The sequence below is a fragment of the Gracilinanus agilis genome, chromosome 3 (genome assembly GCF_016433145.1).
Source record: "Gracilinanus agilis isolate LMUSP501 chromosome 3, AgileGrace, whole genome shotgun sequence".
Classification (NCBI taxonomy): domain Eukaryota; kingdom Metazoa; phylum Chordata; class Mammalia; order Didelphimorphia; family Didelphidae; genus Gracilinanus; species Gracilinanus agilis.
Window position 1 is genome coordinate 512,201,343 of NC_058132.1, and position 20,064 is coordinate 512,221,406.

Sequence of the window (20,064 nt, forward strand, 5' to 3'; positions counted from 1 at the left end):
CTCTCTCTCTCTCTCTCTCTCTCTCTCTCTCTCTCTCTCTCTGTAGTGGTTTCCTTCTCTTTTCAAGATTGGCAACTTGTCAGGTATGGCATAAGTGGAGATTCATTTAGTATATGAATTGGATTAGAGGGCTGCTAAAATCCCTTCAAACTCTCAGATTTAGTGATTTTGGCTTTGTATGAAAGTTGCCTGGAGTAAGGAGAGATTAAGTCAACTAGGATGGGTCTGAGGCTTGACTTGAACCCACTGGAAGCTCATTTTCTCATGTGTGTTTGGAATTCAGGGAGGTGCCATTTAAAAGTATCTTACAAACTTCCTGTGCACATGTGGGGAACTTTGAGACTACATTTCCCATGACACAATGGGTTTCTGGTCTGACATGATAACGTCAGACAATGGGAACCAACATATAGGGCAGCTTTAATTCGGAGGGCAGGCTTGAGAGGAGCTCTTTTGCCGTTGGCATATGAAAGAGACAAGATGGAAGGAGATAGGTACTGGAGGGCATTTCAAATTGATATTTTACAGGCATGTGGTCGATTTATCTCTATCAGCATGGAGTTAATTAAAATACTATTTTCCCTTATAACATCGGCTTTAATCATTTTTAAAAATAACACTCAACATTATGCTCTGACTGCCTTTTATTCCTGTTCAGAAATCATCACATGTACTTGAAGCCGAATTGGCTTACCTCTATTCCAGGGCTGAGTGTTGATTTAAAAAAAAAGCACATTGATTTCTCTCTCTCTCTCTCTCTCTCTCTCTCTCTCTCTCTCTCTCTCTCTCTCTCTCTGTCTATCTGCATGTCTGTCTTTCTCTGCATCGATAGATAAATAGATAGATAGTTAGATAAAGATAGATTGCTAATATGATCCTTATCATCTTTATGAATTTCCAAGTAATTATCATAATTCTTACCAGGTGGAGTAAAGATCCTCCTGAGGAAAGAGTTGTATGAGGGTCAGTACCATCCTTCAGTAGGCGAAGTACTGAAATATAAAAGGAAGGAAGTTAATACATTGCTTGATTCCATCTCTCTTTTTCTTGCTCACTTGTTTTATTATTGTAATTAATAGATAAAACAGAAACAGTATATACAAAAAAGTAGAGCATTTGAAAATACGTAGAATGAATCACACCTTATCTATTTAGTGAGTCAACAAGCATTTATTAAGTGATTACTATTTGCAGGGACTGTGCTATGTGTTAGGATTACAAAATGGGGCTAAAATACACAATTCTTTCTTTCAAGGGCCATCCTTTCTAGTGGAAAGACAACAAGTAAATGAATAGATATGTAAGACATGTACATATATCTATGGATGTACATGAAAATATAAGACTATAAACAAGAATATTTTACATAGCATTTTATAGATGGCTTCTCACGTCAATGTAAGAGTTTATACTAGATGGTCTCTCAGTTTACTCTCAGTTAAAAATCTACACTCTTTGCTAAAGTCACTTATTGGTAATGGGGCTAAAGGGAAGTATAGTTGTTTGTTTGTTTGTTTGTTTCAGATAAAAGGAGAGAAGGGAGGGTCATAGGAGGTATGTGAAAGAGAGAGGATATGAAAGAGGGTTCTCTGACTCCAATTTCAATGTTTCTTCCATTTGCTATGCTACTATCTCTACAGTCCCTTCTAAATTAAAGTGTAAGCTCAGGATAAGGGACACAACTTAATAACAATGAGGATGGTTGTCAACACCAAGGGGATGATATCAGGGTAATTTTAATTGTCAACATATACTCAACCTTTCAATGAAATTTCATTGAATAATCTCAAACAGAGAAGGAAGAACTATAAAGAAAAAAGAATAGATTCTTCAGAGAAGCAGAGTTTATGGAGTGTATGATTTAATCATGTTCATGTTACATATCATTAGAATATAAATCTCTAGAAAGCCTGATTATTCATAAGAAAATGAAAATACTTAACTAATATTGTTCTGATGCTCTTAAGGATTTCTTAATCTTAATCTTAAGGATTTCTAGAGTCAGATGAGACTGATTTATATATGAAAAGGTGAAAATCCTTGGAATTAATAGAAGAATATTTAACAAAGAGATTTAACAAAATCTCAGTGTCAGACGTTAATTTTTTTCTTCAGATATAACTACAAAATTATTGCTATTAAATAATCCTATAAGCACAATGCCAAAAAGAATGATAGCAACAATAATGTGATGAATAATGAGTTTCCAAACTGGGATAATTTTTATGATATTATATGAACATAGTATTCATCTAAAAAGTCCATTAAAATTTTATCTCATCAATATGTTAGCCAGGAAAGGAGGTAATAAAATAGACTGTTTATGCTTAATGCCACTGTCAAAATTTTTCAAGTGCTTTTGTGCATATAACTGTTCTGTCTGTATATTTGTATGGAATTTGTTTTAGTTCACTACAAAGATTATTGATAACAAACAACAAAAGGTATGCAAAATAGTTTAATAAGAGAAAAAAGGATGAGAAAGATTAAAGTTAATTCTTTTTTTAGGAAACCCTTAACTACCATCTTAAAATTAATTCTAAGTATTGGTTCCAATGCAGAAAAGCAGTAAGAGCTAGACAACTGGGGTTAAGTGACTTGTCTAGAGTCACACAGCTAGGAAGTATCTAAGGCCATGTCTGAACCTAGGACCTCCTGTCTCTAGGAGTGGGTCTCTATCTAATGAGCCAAATAGCTGCCCCATTCAGAGCCAGTTCTAACCATTAACTAGAATAACTGGTTCCTGAACAGTTTAGGAAACAGTTCTTTCAAGATGGCAATTAAAATTTTTACAATTCCCCTCAGATTATCATCTTGATAGCATGCTTTCTCTACAGGATAATGTTCTAACTCAGTTCTCTCAGGTAATATCTCTTCAGACTCTTCCTGACAATTAACTCACTCAGTCTCTCAAGAAAGAAGTTCTCACAACTTTTGTAAAGGTTAAACAAGCCATTTAAATTATTTCATGTTTATTTAAATGCAAAGAGTTTAATCCTTGATGTCTTTCTCAAGTGGGAACAAATCTCAACTACTTGAGTAGGTATGGACAAGGTCTGGTAGATCTTTAAAGATATTTCAAAAAAAATTTGACAGGAAGTCTTAAGAAGTTATTAGCTTACCTTTGCCCGATCCTAATTTTAAAAGTTATTTTCTTCATTGAGTTTTAGGATCCCTTTACCCAAAATTTTTTATTGTTTTTTTTCTTACACTGTTTTTTTTCCTAATTTTTCCTCAACCTCTCATTTGGTTTTTAAACATTTTTAAACATTCTACTAAGATTCTTTATGGACTTGAGTCCTTTTTATATTTTTCTTTAAGTTTTGAAAGTCGATGTTTTAATTTTACTCTTTTCTGAATGTGAAACCCGATCTCTATTTATAAAGTAGCTATCTATAATTGGATTATTGCTTTTTTGCTTTCTCGTTTTTAATTTTTTAGTAGCTTGTTTCTTAATTGTTAATTTTATGCTAGCATTGAATTCTTCTTTCTGTGTGTAGGAGATAATGTCTCAGGGAGTCACATTTTTGTTGTTGTTGTTGTTATTTCCTGAGCTCTCTGAAGGACTTGACACACCTGAATAAATAGTATTAAAAAAGAAACTAGTTTAGAAATGTAAAGAGATATCTAGATATAGAAGTAAAGTAGAAGGGACAAAGACCTGGAGAGCTAGAAAAACTTAGCAGCACAGGTACAGTGGGCTAAAGAACTAAGATATGACAGAGAAGAACAATGAAGAAGGGCCATCAGCACTAGAGGCATCTCAAAACAGAAGACTCTGCCTGAATCTACCAGGTATATCCATCCTACTCCTTAAAAACTGAAGGAAATTCCAATTAAACAGTCTACTCTTCCCCTAACTTTCCCTCCCTACTTTCCTACTACCAGAAATTGTAATATCCTCTTTACTCAAACATTTCTGGTAACATTTATTTTGACTCAATGATAAAAAGGGATTGAGAAAGTTATAAATGTAAATTAAAGAAGAAAGCCAAACTTTCAATTGAATATTGGGCATTATCAGTTAAGAGAAATCATGGTAGTATTCTTATTTTTAAAAAAATAATATGTTTTCCCTAAAGTAGTAGAGGAATGGACAACATGTGGCTTAGGGATTATTATATTGCCCTTAGGCTTAAAAGAGCTAATTTTTATTACAGGATGTTTTGCCTCACACATTCTTACTCCAACAATAACAGTAACTTATTCCAGAAAACAGTTCAATAATTTCTGCAGGTTGTCTCAATGACTAAAGTTTAGGTGACAGGTCAAACAGATGGAATAATTTGACAGATGTAGCATTTAAACTCACTTCTTCCTTACTCCAAAGAAGGTCCTTTATCCTATATACCACATTGCTTTTTATGATACTATCAAACTCATATATTCCCTCCACTCTAGAATGTGATGATTTATGATAAAGTGGGAAGCCAAAAAATAGAGCCGATATAGACGCAGGAAGACCATTGTTTAAGTCCTGTTTCTGACACACACACACACTGGCTTCATGACCCTGAGCAAGTTGGTTTATCCCTTCCTAGTGTTCTTGGGAACTCTCTAAATCTATATGAGAATTTTCAGTCCTTCAATGATAAAGGGAATCTTTTACTTAGGATTTCCCTATAGCAATAAAATCACAAATCTGTTACAAACCCTAAGTGAAAATCACAAACAACAGCACCTATCTTTGTTGAGCTAATACATTTTCTTAATAACAATTCTGTGTTTGGTAGTTCAAGTTATTAGTCACATTTTATAGATAAGAAGTTTTATAGATGAGAGATGAAGTTCAGAGAGAATAAATGACTTGGTCACTATTTGACATAGAAAATATCACAATAGAACTCAAGTCTGAACTCCAAAGACAGCTATTCTCATGGAATAACTCAATAGTAGACCTAACAGTGAACCATTCTCTCCAATATGATTACAAGTTCTTTGATAGAAGAAATAAAGTTCAATTCTATTTTCTCTTGTGTGTTATCTAGTTATATCCATTGACATTCAATATTGGCCTCATGCAAAGTGCTTGATGAATGCATTTTGAAATATATATTAAATGGACATTTGATGGCCAAAATTATATAATAGACAGAGTGCAAAACTTAGAGACAGGGATAGCAGGATGGGAAAACTGCCCCAGGCACTGGATAGATGTATGATCCCTAGGCAAGTCAATTAATTCTCTGTGTATCCTGTTCCTGGTTTGAAAAATAAGGGGCTGAGACCACTTTGTCTCTAAAATCCCTACTAGTTTTAAATCAATGATCCCAAGACATGGGAAGTGGAGCTGAGCTGGCATAGTAACAGGAAGGTTGAGTCTAGAGTAAAAAAGACAACTTGGTTTGACTTATAGCAGTTTAATTTAATAGCCTGGAACAGCTAGGTGGATCAGTGAATAGAGTGCTGGGCCAGGAGTCAGAAAGACTCATCTTTCTGATTTTAAATCTATACTCAAAACACTTATTAGCTCTGTGACCCTTGACAAGTCACTTAATCCTTTTTTGCCTTATCTTTAAAGTCATCAGGAAAAGGAAATGTATCTTTGCCAAGAAAACCCCAAATGAGGTTACAAAGAGTCAGACATAACTGAAAAAAGATTGAATGTGAAACTTACTAACTATTTATACTGAGGTGCTGAGGTCACCTAATCCCACTGATTTTCCTTTTTTTTCCCTGAAAAATGAATTCTCTGAAAAAAATTTCTTTAAGATTTTTTCTAAGCTTTAAATCGAATGATGCTATGAATCCAAATCTTCATACCCTGACTCTAGGAATTCATCTGTTTTTCTACAGTTACAAAATTACAAGTAAAAAACAAGCCAATAAAAAATAATTGCCTCCAAAACTGATAAAGTTTGGCAGCAAATCCCACCACTCCCCATTTAACTTACAAAAAACAGCCTAGTTTTCTATTGATCTGGGATCTCTTTTTATAAACAAAATTATGTGATCAAACACTAAAACATTTTATTTTTCAAAATTATTTTTTATTTTCATGAAACATCAGTTTGGATGTTTGTTATATGGCACAATATAAAGAAATATAATTATAGCATACTTTAAATTTTAGTAAAATATCTTAGTTCTCTGAGATTTCAAAACCCTACTAGAGTGGGGGAAAGTCCCAATTATATTCAGATTCTGAAGGTTCTGCACTATCAATGCCTAAATTCATAGTAAATCTTCAGTGCCTTGAATATCACATGGTAGATCATAAATGACTATTTTATTGCATCATAAATTCAGTGGCAGCATCCTTATTCAGGCTGTGATATAAAAATAGTAAATTTGTACTGTGCTCAATAAAAATGCATGTCCCATTTTTCTTTTCCTTCTATTAAGCACCATGCCCAATTATTTTACCTGACTTTAAAAGTGCTTTAATACCTAGTTAATTAAAGTTTGAAGAAAAAAAGCATTAGTTAACTCCTTGAAATCAATTTTACAGAGAGAAACACTGAGGCAGAAAACTCAGATTACTGATGAATTCCTTTGAATAAATCCAGTTCATTAGGGTACTAAAAATCATAGATGAAGTAGAAATATGAACTTAGTGATCAAATGAGATAATGAATGGAAAATGCTTTGCAAAACTTATAAAAATCAATCATTATCATTATTATTTAGAACATCATTATCATATTATGCAATTGAAGCATATAGAGTAGAGACTTTAGCTAAAGCTATCCACAAAGACAAAAAGAGAGAAACATTGAAATGTAAACAGGAAAGGCTTCAGGAGCAAAATCTAAAAAGGGTGGGAAACCTGAATATATTCATTGTAGATGAAGAGGCCCCATAAAGTAAAGAACCTACTTCTAGGCCATGAATAACCTTTTACTTCTTTTATCCTTAGCCATTCATTCATCTGAATTTGTTTTAAAAATACATTTCTTTATTCCCCAACTACATGGAAAAGCAATTTTTAACAAGTTATTTTTTCTTATTTTGAGTCCCCAGTTCACTCCCTCTTTCCTTTCTCTTCCCCTTCATTAAGATGGTAAACAATCTGATACAGGTTTTAGATGTGCAATCATGTAAAACATTTTTTTTCATATTAGTCCTTTTTTGGAAGAAAACAAAGTGAAAAATGAAGAAAGAGGGTGAAATCTAGTATTCTTTGGTATGGATTCAAACTCCATCACTTCTTTCTCTAGAAGTAGATAGGAATTGTTCATCATGAGTCTTAGATTATTGTCCTTTTGAGAATAGCTGCCATTCACAGTTATTTATCATTTGTTATTGCTGTTACCGTGTACAATGATTTCCTGATTCCTAAATTCAGTTTTCCTAACTTGTTTGGTCCCACCTATTGTCCATTCCTGTCTCCTACTCACCCTTCTGAACCCACATATAAATATTAAGTTAACTTCCCCTGGTTTTCCCCATAAGACTACTCACTTCATTCTGTATCAGTTCATATAAATCTTTCCTGATTTTTCTGGAATCATCTTATTCATCATTTCTTATATTACAATATATATTTCTTTTCAATTAAATACCACAATACATGCAGCCATTCCCCAAATGATGGACATCAGCTAATTTTCCAATTCTTTGCCACAACAAAGAGAGCTACTATAAATGTTCTGTACATATATGTCCTCTTCCTTTTTTAAAGACTCTGTTTGGGATACAGACCTAGTAATGATAATGCTAAGTCAAAGTATGCATGGTTTTACAGTCTTTTGGGAATAATTCCAAATTGCTCTCTAGATTGGTTAAAATTCACTTCCGAACATTTACTTAGTGTCTCAATTTTCCAACATCTCCTCCAATTTTTTTCATTTTCCTTTTCTGTCATAATAGCCAATCAAATAGGTATAAGTTGGCACGTCAAAGTTGTTTTCGTTTGCATTTCTAATTAACAGTGATTTAAAACATTGTTACATAGTTGCTTTTAATTAATTCATATAAAAACTACCTTTTCATAACCTTTATTTCTGTATCAATTGGGGAATAGTTAGTATTCTGATACATTTGACTCATTTATGTAGAAATGAGATCTTTATTAGAGAAACTTGCAATTTTTTGTCCTTATGATATTGCATTTAACACTCAATCCTATTTTTCCCTTGTTTATCCTATTCTTTCTCTCCTTTCACACAGTCTATCCTCAAAAATGTTTGGTTTCTGGCCAGCACTTCTCCCAATTTGTCCATTCTTCTCTTGTCCTAGTTCTCTTGTCCCTTTTCTCTTCTTCTTTACTGTAGGTACATATGATTTACAGAGCAAAAAAGGAGGTGAAAATGATCGAGCCAAAACTGTCACTAGAAAGAAACATTTGTTGAAAATAGAGGCAAACCTTTCTTTTACCAAGAAAGGTGACAAAACATCATAGGTGAGATTCTGAGCTAAGGCAGTGGGGATTCAAAGAAAATAAAACAACCTGACAATTGATCTTAATCTAAGGTCATTTACCTAGATGAAAGAGCACAGTAGTATTCTATCTAAAGATTAGAATGGAACTCCTGAGCCTAGTCATTGGCTGAAAGAGGAAAAATGCTGAACCACTGCTATTCAATGAAGAGCATGGCCAAGACATGAGCAGAAAAACCCTCTAGCAAAGCCAATACATCCTGAGGAATCCAGTAGCTGAGCAACTTGTCCAAACTAGTATAACTGCTGACCAGTGATAGAATGTTCTGCCTGGTCCTGTCTAGCATCTACTGCCAAAGCCAGAGCACTCTGCATGGTTCCATCCAGAAGGCACTGGTGCTGCTGCTTGATGGACTTCCCAGTCCTATCCAGAAACCATTTTCTACTATTAGACTAGCCCTTGCAGCATCTGCTTAGTGGCACAGAGGGCTATTAGGTCTTGTTCTGCAGTCATTCCTGGGTGGAAAACTGAGCATCAGTGCTGATTATTAGCTCAGATACATTACACCAGGTGAAGAAAGCCCAGTTGATCTTCTGGTCCACTGGAAACATGTACCTTCTGATGAGCTATTTCATTGGACCAGAAATGTAACTCATAGAGAACTTCATGAGGACTCATAGAGAAAGAATGGATATGTTCTACAGTTCTGACATTGTGAATTTCCTTGTTCACAAGTATTTTCTGCAAATGAATCTCATTACTAATGTACTTTAAATTTGAATCAGGTCTTTTTACATCTTATATCATTGCTTCATTTGAGGGAAATAATGCCCATTTTAAAAGGGGAAATAATTTCTAACTACTGAACTTATTAGGCCTTTTGAGCAAACACTTTTTGCTAAAAAAGTGAGTTTAATGGTTAATTGTTTGGAGGAGGCACACTGTTGGGGGAATCATTAATTAAATGTTTTAGAAAGGATTGATCAATTGAGTTTCCTCCTTGTTCCTTAGGAATAGAAATAATGAACTCAGCTCACAAAATCCTGATAAAGAAGTGAAAAATATACCATTATTCATAAATAAGCATATTATCTGTCATATCTCATAATTTAAAAATAATTAAAATAGAATTTTTAAAAATTAGTAATAAATATAAAGGTTAATAAAGATAATACATTGTAATGATATTTAAAATGAAATACAAAATCAATATAAAAATTAGAGTTGTAAATAGTTTTTCATTTATAAAAAGAGTCAATTTTTTTCCCTCACAAATTAGCATTCATCTAATTCTTTTATTCCACAGAAAGCAAATTTTCTAAGTGAATTAAATTAGCACATTAGGGCATTTGTACTAAACTAACCTTTTATCACATTGCAAACAATCTTTGACTTCAAGTTACTTCTTTTTCCATATTATTAAAAAATCACAGCTGATTTTAATTGCAAAATAAATATAGGTGTGGCTAAGACTCTAGGATTCTTACTGTCTTGTCTTCAAAAAGGGCTAAACAGGTAGGTGAGGTTGAGAATATATCATGTCACATATCAGATTTTCCTCAGTGGGATTTAAAAAAAGACTTCAACTGGGTATTTCTGCTCATTGAAGAGTCAGAAGCAGCACAGGAACAGAGGTCATAGACAGTAGCTAGGGAATAAGTGGACTGAACAGATTGGTAAAAGTATAATGATAAGTCAAGATCAAAAGGAAGTTTGATGTGAAGATTAAAAACAGGTCATAGGTACAATGGTCCAGGGTCAGAATGTGTGATTAGATCTTTGGATAAAAATAACGAAAAAATTTTCTTTCAATATTTTCTTTAATTTTGGCATTTATTTTTAATGGTATGTTCTTTTCTTTGTTTTTATTCTAACATTCAGCACCATGAGTATGGTCCCATCCTCTAATTCTCTATTAGTTAGCAGGATCTCTTTCACTACTAATATCAAAATAATCAGCTACAAATATTTATAATAGTCTTCAGATATTTAATGAGATACTACTCTGGATGAGACATACTCTGTATATTTTGGAATAGAAGAATTAGGGCCAGAGATTATAAGTTACTGGTGGAAAGATATGAGTTTCATTTAAAGAATTTTCCAACAGTTAATGAAACAAAAAAATGGAATGTCTAGCAGGATGAGGGTAGTGAGGTACTTACTGATATAAATGCTGAGGAAGAATCTTCTTGTTTCAAGTAAATTGATGTTCAGATATATCATAGATATTGGACAAAAGTTAAATATCTATTGAGAAACAAACAATCCCCCTCCTACTAGAACAGGGAAAAAACCTTGGGCAGCAAGGGACGTGTGTGTGTGTGTGTGTGTGTGTGTGTGTGTGTGTGTGTGTGTGTGTGTGAAGAATAAAAGGAAAGTACACAAAAAGGAGAATAATAATGGTAAAGAAAAAATTCAAATATTTCTCAGTTTTGACTTCAGGTTCAGGGCTTCCATCCTCTGAATAATCATAGAATTTTGATTTGGGTGGTAGCTTAGAGATAGTCTCCCTCATTTTAAAGACAACTAAGACCCAGCAATGCTAACAATGGGAGACTACTTAAATGCCCCAATTACCTGACCGTAGGGGAAATGAAAATTCATATAGATTAGTTCTAGAGCCAAGATAAAAAGTGAATTTTTAGAGTGTCACAAATTTTCTTTATTGTCAACTACATTTTAAGACAGGGGGAAAAAGTCTATAGTACTGCTTTTGGAATAATAACTAGTTCAAGAACTTTTTTTAATTTTGCTTCTTAAGTTCTTAAAGTTCTTAAGAACTTTCCCATTTGTAAACTCACCTTTAGCTATTAGTATTTTTAAATATCAAGTTTTCAACTAGAGATTTCCTTTTTTTTAGTATACTAGTCTGGGGAAGTAACCTATCCAGATTGTTTGCTATGAAATAGGTAAAAGTTCAAAGTGATTCTGAAAACTTTTTAGTTTGAAAGCTCCTTGATAATTTGCTTCATTTTTGTCTTTGCATCATTGCCTAATAAAATGGTGCTTAATAATTTTGTGATTTAATAAATTGTTTTATTTCTAATACTTGAGGTGGTAATAATCACAAATTACATGAGTATAAATATAGTTTTCAAGGTATTTCTGGATATTCCCTATTTAATTGTCACAATACTCATTGCAGATGTGAAAGATACGGCTATTATATACACATAATGAATATTGTTATATATTTTTATAATAATTTAACCTTCCTTTCCAATATGATAAAATACATTTCTTGTAATAAACTTTTAAAATATGATTTAAAAAAACCAAATAGCTGCCATTTTAGATCATATAAAAAAGTGTCCTAAGAAGTTCAGAGAACTTCTACCCTATTAGCTCTGTTGGGACAGTTCCAGTGGTCTTTAATTCTCTGTCAAATCAACACTAAACCTTTAAGTAATTATTTTACCCTGTTACTTCCCCAGGTTCCTATTTCAACCAGTAACTTCCTTTTCCTCTCATTAATAAAGACCATTTTTCTTTGTATATAGACATATACTCCATTAAGCATTTATAACTGTTGTCTCTAGAGATCTTCATGTAGAGAAATATTCACCTTGTGGCACTGTAATGCAGAGAGAGAAATGAATCTCCCCCTGGAAATTATCAATTTCAAATATATACTGCCGGAGGTATTAGCAGTTAGTACAGAGAGGCTAGGTAACATTGGCTGATCATATACCACACCCAACCTATCCGGGAGAAAAACATCAATCTAGAAATTAGCTTTAATTTCTTAAATGGAAGAATACCATTTCATCTGGAATGATCAACATCACTTATAAGTTCCATATGTTTCCCATTTCTTTTTAATGGGCTCATTTTCACCTTGCATCTTCATCAACTGCCTTTAAAATAAATCCTCCATTTTGACAGCCAAGTTAAGTGTGCTGACGAATAGCAAACCCTTCAATTATTCTCAGGAGATCACAAGTTATTTCAGTTTTGAGCATAAAAAAAAAACCCAATCATAACCTAATTTCCACCTCCATTATTCCAGCACTCTGAAATCCTTCTATCTGACACTAACTACATCCTATCCTTCCATTCCTCTGAGTACCTAAATTCCTTTCAAACATATTTATCCTTTTCATAACTTCCAGTTATGCTATGCCACTCCATCTCTCCCTGCTTTCTAAGTACATCACATGGCATCACTTCCTCTCTTCAATATCTTGAACCTTAGATTGACCAGGTCAACTTTATGCTGACCTTGCTCCTTGAATTTTCTTGTTCTACCACTGCTCCACTCAGTCCTTTACAAAATCTAGCTTTGGATTACTTCCACCATTCAGCTTCTCTTTCCCTACTCTTTCAAAGTCCCTGGAATAAATTAAAATATTATACTGACTTGGGGACCAATATGAGTTATTGGGATATAAAAAATAACTGGGCCTTCAGTGCTATATAGAAATTTGTTTTCTTGTTTCCTGAGTGACTTTCTGTTTCATTCAATATAGCATTTCTTTCAAATTGTTCTATTTTCCTCAAATTCCCTAAATAAATCCTACTTTCACTGAATAAATGAAACTTCATGGTTTATAAAATTTCTATAAAGATGTTTTTCATTTCTACACATTTAGATATATAAAGCTGAAAACCTTCTTGAGCTGCAATCCTGTATCACATATTACTAAATATATGCTCAACATATCTACTTGGATACTGCATAAGTATCTCACACTAAACATATCCAGAGGCAAATTCATCATCATTCTACTAATTCCCACTTTTCTTCCTATATTCCCTATTTCTCCAAGGGGCACTACTTCTAGATACTCAGGTCTTCTTAAACATCTATGTCTAATTCATTGCTATGCCTTATTCAACCTAGACTGGGAAAATTTCTTCTGATTCACCCTCTTCTCTCCACTTTCATGACCACTACTCTCATTAAAGCCCTTATTATCTCTCAATAAAATTAATACACAGCTTCTGAGGGGCATCAAGTTTCTATATCTCTAGCTTGTCCTCCATACAGCTGCCAAATTCACATTCCTAAAACATAGCTCTGACTAAATCAGCTCAAGAATATTAGGCTTGTAATGGCTACTAATATAGAATTCAAACTCCCTTGTTGAACATTTAAAGTTCTTCACAGACTAAAAAATCAATGTTTTTCAACTGCTTGAACACATGGTTGATGTGGACATGATTGGGGATGCAGACTGGAAACGACCACACCAATGCAACTATCAATAATATGGAAATAAGTCTTGATTGATGACACATGTTAAAACCAGTGGAAATGCATGTTAGATATGAGGGGGTAAAGGGGGGGGGTGAAAGGAAAAGTAAGAACATGAATCATGTAACCATGGAAAATGTTTCTAAAAAATAAAATATTTTTTTTAAAAAATCGATGTTTTGGCATAGTTCTTTATTCCATTAAGCTCAATGACATTGTTCCAGATATACAACATTCCATCTCCCATTTCCATGCATTTGCATTTTCCCTTCCTCATGCCTAGAATGTACTTCCTTCTCATCCTCACATCTTGAAATCCCTAGTTCCTTTCCATATTTAGCCCGAATGCCACTCCTTTGGGATATTTTATCTTATACTTCCCTCCCAGTTTTTAATCTCATTCCACATAAAAACTACGTAGTTGTTTTTATTTTTAATTTGTAAATATTTTGTATTTATCCACCCATGTGCATGTTGTTTGCAATAGTTAGACGGTATGCTCCTTCAGAACAATGAATATTCTGTTTTTTGTCTTTATATCCACTAGTATATGCACATAGTATCCATTTAATAGCTACTTATTAAATGAAATTGAATTAACATCAAGATATATGGAAAACTGAGAAAAATCATAATATAAGGCACACTAATCAATAGATTAATATCTCCATTGGCTTCACACAATTAAATACTGGATCACAGCTTTTTCTTTGTAATATTACATTTATATTCATCTTATGTTTCTGATCAATACTTTATAACAGATCTTTTACTTTTTACTAAAAAAAATATAACATGTTATTCCAATAAATGTATTTTGCAACTGTAAATCAATTCTCTAAAGAGTAATTTATATACCTACATTTCATTTTATCTCTGGAATTTTCAGTCAATTAAAAAAATTAACTAAGCAATACTATTTTTGTCTTTATATTATAGTTATTGTATTTATTAGCTAGAGACACTAGGATAGAACACGTGTCTGCATTTCTGAAAAAGCAATTCTTTAATTTCATAGTAAGAATTAATAACTTTTGTAGCTCAAAAGCATGATCCTATTACTCATATCTCTATTTTTTTGATTCAATAAATTCCTTCCAAAACTAAAATATACTTACTTATTTGAGCAATGTATACATTTAAGGTACAGAGGTTTTAACAATTCACTATTTACACACCCTGAACTTCTAGTTGCCTAAGAAATACAATAAAATATTGGCAAGATGAACAAAATACCATTTTAGTCACATTTACATTTGAGTCTTCAAGGTATGCTTTTTGGGGGTTTAAGTGGCTCAGGTCTATAGCTTCATGCAGTTTTCATCAGATAAAAACATTTTGTTTGCCACCTGATATCTGAGTCAAATTTCTACTTAAATTCAAATAATGGAAAATGGCCTTCCATTTGTGAAAAAAAATCAACTCTAATTTTTTTTAATTAGAAGCTTACTACATAAAATGATCCAGACTAAATTAAAGAGAAAACAAATGGGGAAGGGGTTGGAGGTGGGGGTGGAGAAGACACAGTCCTTGCCCTGAAGAAACTCAAATTATGCTTGGACAGAAGATGAACTAGAGACAACTAATCATCATTAAATATTCAATGTAATTGAGAGAGAGGAGATATCTAAAGAATTCTAGAAAATCTAAAGGGAAAAAAATTTTAGGGAGATGAGAAGAAGCTTATAAAAGATGTAACACCTACACAGAAAAATGATATCTGGATTCATATCTGTTCATCACTGAGTTAGTTCAGCAGTTACCTCACCCTACTTAAAGTAACTGAGAAAACACAATAGATTAATATAAATGTGTATGTATATCTCAATCAATAAATCATTAAAACAAAGACTTCAGACTAAGGGTGACAAATCTTGAAAATCATTGTATAAATTTCAGTGGTATTACATATATGGGAAGAGTGTAGATGTCTGAAGATTGGCTGTGGAAATCTGCACATACTCTGAGAGTCATCTTTTAAATATTGATCCAAAAGATGTGGAGCAAATGTTGAGTAAAAGGTATTTTCCAATCAAACCTATAAGAAGGAATCCTCTGGAGGTGGAAGTAAAATGGCTTGGCCTTAGTATAGGTTTCCTTCCTACTTTCTTGATCAGAGGAGTTAGATTCTTTCACCAGTAATCTAGTGATCTAGCAGTTTACCCAGGACAGAAATAGTTAATGGAAATTTTGGCATTGGAAACTGGGAACAGAATTGATATAATCAAGACTCTATAAACCCTTTCAAAGAACTATGTTTAAGGTAAACTTATATATACTATAAATATCAGAAATGGACTTCCAAAAACCAGGTGTTTTGAATTACCCCTTTGCCGTATATATTCCCTAAGGTAAAATTCACTTTTACTCTTTATGTATTAGTAAAGATGTCAAAGACTTTTTGAGTGGAGGTTAAGGGATAAGTTTTAGACCAATTGTTTCTATCAAATCACCTCAGTAGATATCCCTTTCTATAAATATAGATATTTTTATCTCTCTTTAGCAAATGAAGAAATTGAGGTTCAATAAATGTGAAATCTTATAAAACTGGTAAGCGTCAGAGTTTCAAGTCAGAGTGAGAACTCAGGTCTTCTATGAAAATATAATCTTTCTATTACAATGCCTCTGCCTTAAATGTTTCTGACATAATTCTAAACTTATTCTCTTCTTTATAGTTATAAACTCTTGCAAGTAATAATGTCCTTGGTTATATCTACAATGAATGACTCAGTTTGAAACTTGAGAGGTATGATGAAACCTAGAAATGAAGATTTTTCTCTCAAATTGCTGTATTGAGTTCAAATGCTTCCTCAAACGTTTAGCATCTTTTTGACTCTGGGCAGGTGGTTAAACCTCCATCAGTTTCAGTTTCTTTATCTTCAAGAATGATTATAAAATGGGAAAACATCCATAAAGGACTTAAAAATTTTAAGGCATTTTACATGATATTATTTATTATAATTCATTCTACCTTTAAGATAAATAAAAATGACCAAATTGGGACATTAATGCATTGCTGGAGGAGTTGTGAACTGATCCAACCATTCTGGATGGCAATTTGGAACTACGCTCAAAGGGCTATAAAAGATTGCCTGCCCTTTGATCCAGCCATACCATTGTTGGGTTTGTACCCCAAAGAGATCATAGATAAATAGACTTGTACGAAAATATTTATAGCCACGCTTTTTGTGGAGGCAAAACACTGGAAAACAAGGGTATGCCCTTCTATTGGGGAATGGCTGAACAAATTGTGGTATGTGCTGGTGATGAAATACTATTGTGCTCAAAGGAATAATAAACTGGAGGAATTCCATGTAAACTGGAAAGACCTCCAGAAATAATTGATGCAGAGTGAAAGGAGCAGAGCCAGAAGAACACTGTACACAGAGACCAATACACTGTAGTAAAATAGAATGTAATGGACTTCTGTACTAGCAGCAATGCAATGACCAAGGACAATTCTGAGGGACTTATGGAAAAGAACGATACCCACATTCAGAGGAAGAACTATAGGAGTGGAAACACAGAAGAAATACAATGGCTTGAACACATGGGTTGAGGCAGACATGATTGGGGATGTAAACTCGAAACTACCACACCAATGCAACTATCAATAATTTGGAAATAAGTCTTGATTAAAACATATTAAAGCCAGTGGAAATGCGCATTGGCTTTGGGGGGGAAAGAGGTCAGGGGGTGAAGGGGAAAGCAAGAACATGAATCATGTAACCATGATAACTTTTCTAAAAAATGAAAATTATTAAAAAAAGATAAATAAAAAAGAAAGACAAAGATGTAGTTATCAGATACAGGGAATGTCTACATACAGACTCAACTTATCTCAGTAAATCTAATGCTTCCTAATAATGGCGGTATGTGCTTTGTGCCCTGAATTGATATGATTACCAGTACCAGTTGATGATATATAAGGAGAAAGAGAGAATTAGAAAGTTAGACAGACAGGCAATAAAATGTATGTAAAAAATTAATGGGGTTCACAACTCCACCAATAATGCATTAGTGCTCCAATTTTGCTACATCTCCTACAACATTTATCACCTTCCTTTAGAGCCACATTAGCTAATATGATAGCTGTGAGGTGGTACCTCAGAGTTGTTTTCATTTTAATCAATAGCAAATTAGAACGTTTTTATATTAATATTGATAGATTTGTATTTTTTATCTGAAAATTGCCTGGTCAATTGGCTAATAACTTATATTTAGATAAATGTGACTCAAATCTCAGGTCTTAATCTAAGGGGTAAACATAATAAAGTTAGTGAAATCTGACAGGAGAGCATCTTTAATATATTAGAAGTAATAGTTTTTATTACAGCTGGCAGCTTGTGAGGAGATACAGGGATCAGAAAGTAAGTTGGATGAAAACAGAACTATGTCATCTTCATGGAATTAAAAGACAAGATGAAATAGGGCAATGAAATATAGAGATGAAGAACAGTACAAAGTCTGAAGTGACATGAGTGAGAGAGCCCAAAGATAGAACCTCAGAATTACATAGCTGATGGATTGAAATAAGTTAAGTTTCTATCAGGAAGAGAAAAAGACCTAAAAAATCAAAATAGACGAATTAACAAAACAATGGCCACAAACTTACTACTATTTTACAATCTTTATCTCACCCATGGGAACACTAGATTGTTAGTTACATTTTAAAAATCTCAGAGGTCAGAAATATTGCTGATCTCCTGATGGAGAAATTAGTTTTCAAAAATGTTAGTGACAAATTTAGATTGAGTATATATAAAAAACCTCAATCTAAAGATAAATTCATTCTATTATGGATTTATGAACTTTCCCATCACATATTACATGATTAATCAAGATAAACTCATTTTTGCATCTCTATCATACTTTATTCCTAAATATAAAGTTTTTCCAATCAAAAAATTACCACTCCCCAAGTTTATTATCTGTAGGTTCAACTTATTCTTGCTTAAATTCCATATTGGGCTGCTAGCTATAATCAAGACAAACACTATATTTGCATGGCTACTTCCAAGTTATCATCATAGTCCTGTTTAGTTGTTCCTAAGAAGTGCCTTAGTATGGGAGGAGTCTTTATCTTTCACATAAAAATGCAATTTATGATAAAAGTCTGTGTAATAGATACCTAAAATATACTTCCAAATTTGCAATATGAACCAATGAATGAATGAATAAAAATAATCCAAAGCATCTTGTACATCCCTTGTGATGTTAATGGTGGACCATTGATTCAGGATGCACTGTTTATCATTGGATAGATAATGCATTAACTTGCCTGATGTCCTTCTCCCTTCCACTGATATATTATTGTTAGAAGAGAGAAAAAGACATTATGCAGCAATTTTGCATCGACTGCAATAAACTCTGACAGAAATATAGGTAAAAACATAATTTCACCTGGTTGGGCTTAAGCAATTATAGTAGCAGCAATTTCCTATAGGACCGACACTCTGAAGACTTAATGAGAACAATTTAAGACCTGTGAACAATGGTTGGCCTATTTATTTCTAAATATTTCCTTACTGAGAATTTTTGTTTGTTTTCCACTATAACATAGCTTATATTATGACCCTAATTTGGTAAAATACACGATGAATCTTTGCTTTACTCAGGAACAACAATCTCTTCACCACTAAAGATCACAATTAACCCACCCATGTCTCATTAACTCATGTAATTCTTGTATATATCTTCTATAAATTCTCAATAGAGAATCTACTCATAGTTTTTGAGGCTTTACTCTAGATATTTCAGTATAGTATTTAATATAGAATGACAATTCAGCTATTTTGCTCTCATTCATTCTCAAAAAATTTTGCCATCTCTTGTTCTCAATATATGATTAGCCCACCTTATTTTCCAGCTCTAACTTTTGCCCTTTAAATAAATTCTTTTTTTAAAAAATTATTTATTTATTTAGAAATTTTTACATGGTTACATGATTCATGTTCTTTCCCTCCCTTCTTCCATTCCCCCTCCCAGAACTGACAAGGTGTTCCACTGCCATGCATCATTGTTGAAAATCTATTTCCATATTATTCATATTTGCAATAGTGATCATTTAAAATTAAAATCCTAATCATATCTCCATCAAACATGATCAATCAAATGTTTTTCTTCTGCATTTCTGCTCCCACAGTTCTTTCTTTGGATGTGGATGGCATTCTTTCTCATAAGGTCCTCTGGATTGTCCTGGGTCATTGTATTGCTGCTAATAGAAAAGTCCATTACGTTTGATTTTACCACAGTGTATCAGTCTCTGTGTACAATGTTCACCTGGTTTGGCTCCTTTCACTCTGCATCATTTCTTTTTTTTATTATTAGACATTTATTAATATTCGTTTTTAACCTGTTTACATACTTTATGCCCCTACTTTCCCCTTCAACCCCCCGCTCTCCTCCCACCCATGGCCAACGCACATTTCCACTAGTTGTAACATGTGTCCCTGTTCAGGGTCGATTTCCCATTCATGTCCGCCTCAGCCCATGCATTCAAGCAATTGTTTATCTTATATGTTTCCTCTCCTGCAGTCCT

The 20,064-nt window shown here is 33.2% G+C and overlaps 1 protein-coding gene across 1 annotated transcript in view; it reads right to left on the reverse strand.

Annotated features, from left to right (window-relative positions):
• The window catches only part of MYO16 (myosin XVI), a 719,254-nt gene that overhangs the window by 647,315 nt on the left and 51,875 nt on the right, over window positions 1-20,064 (reverse strand). Inside the window, exon 2 of the mRNA XM_044669338.1 lies at window positions 922-992. Within this exon, the coding sequence (XP_044525273.1) occupies window positions 922-992 (71 nt within the window). The remainder of the gene's footprint in view (window positions 1-921; window positions 993-20,064) is intronic.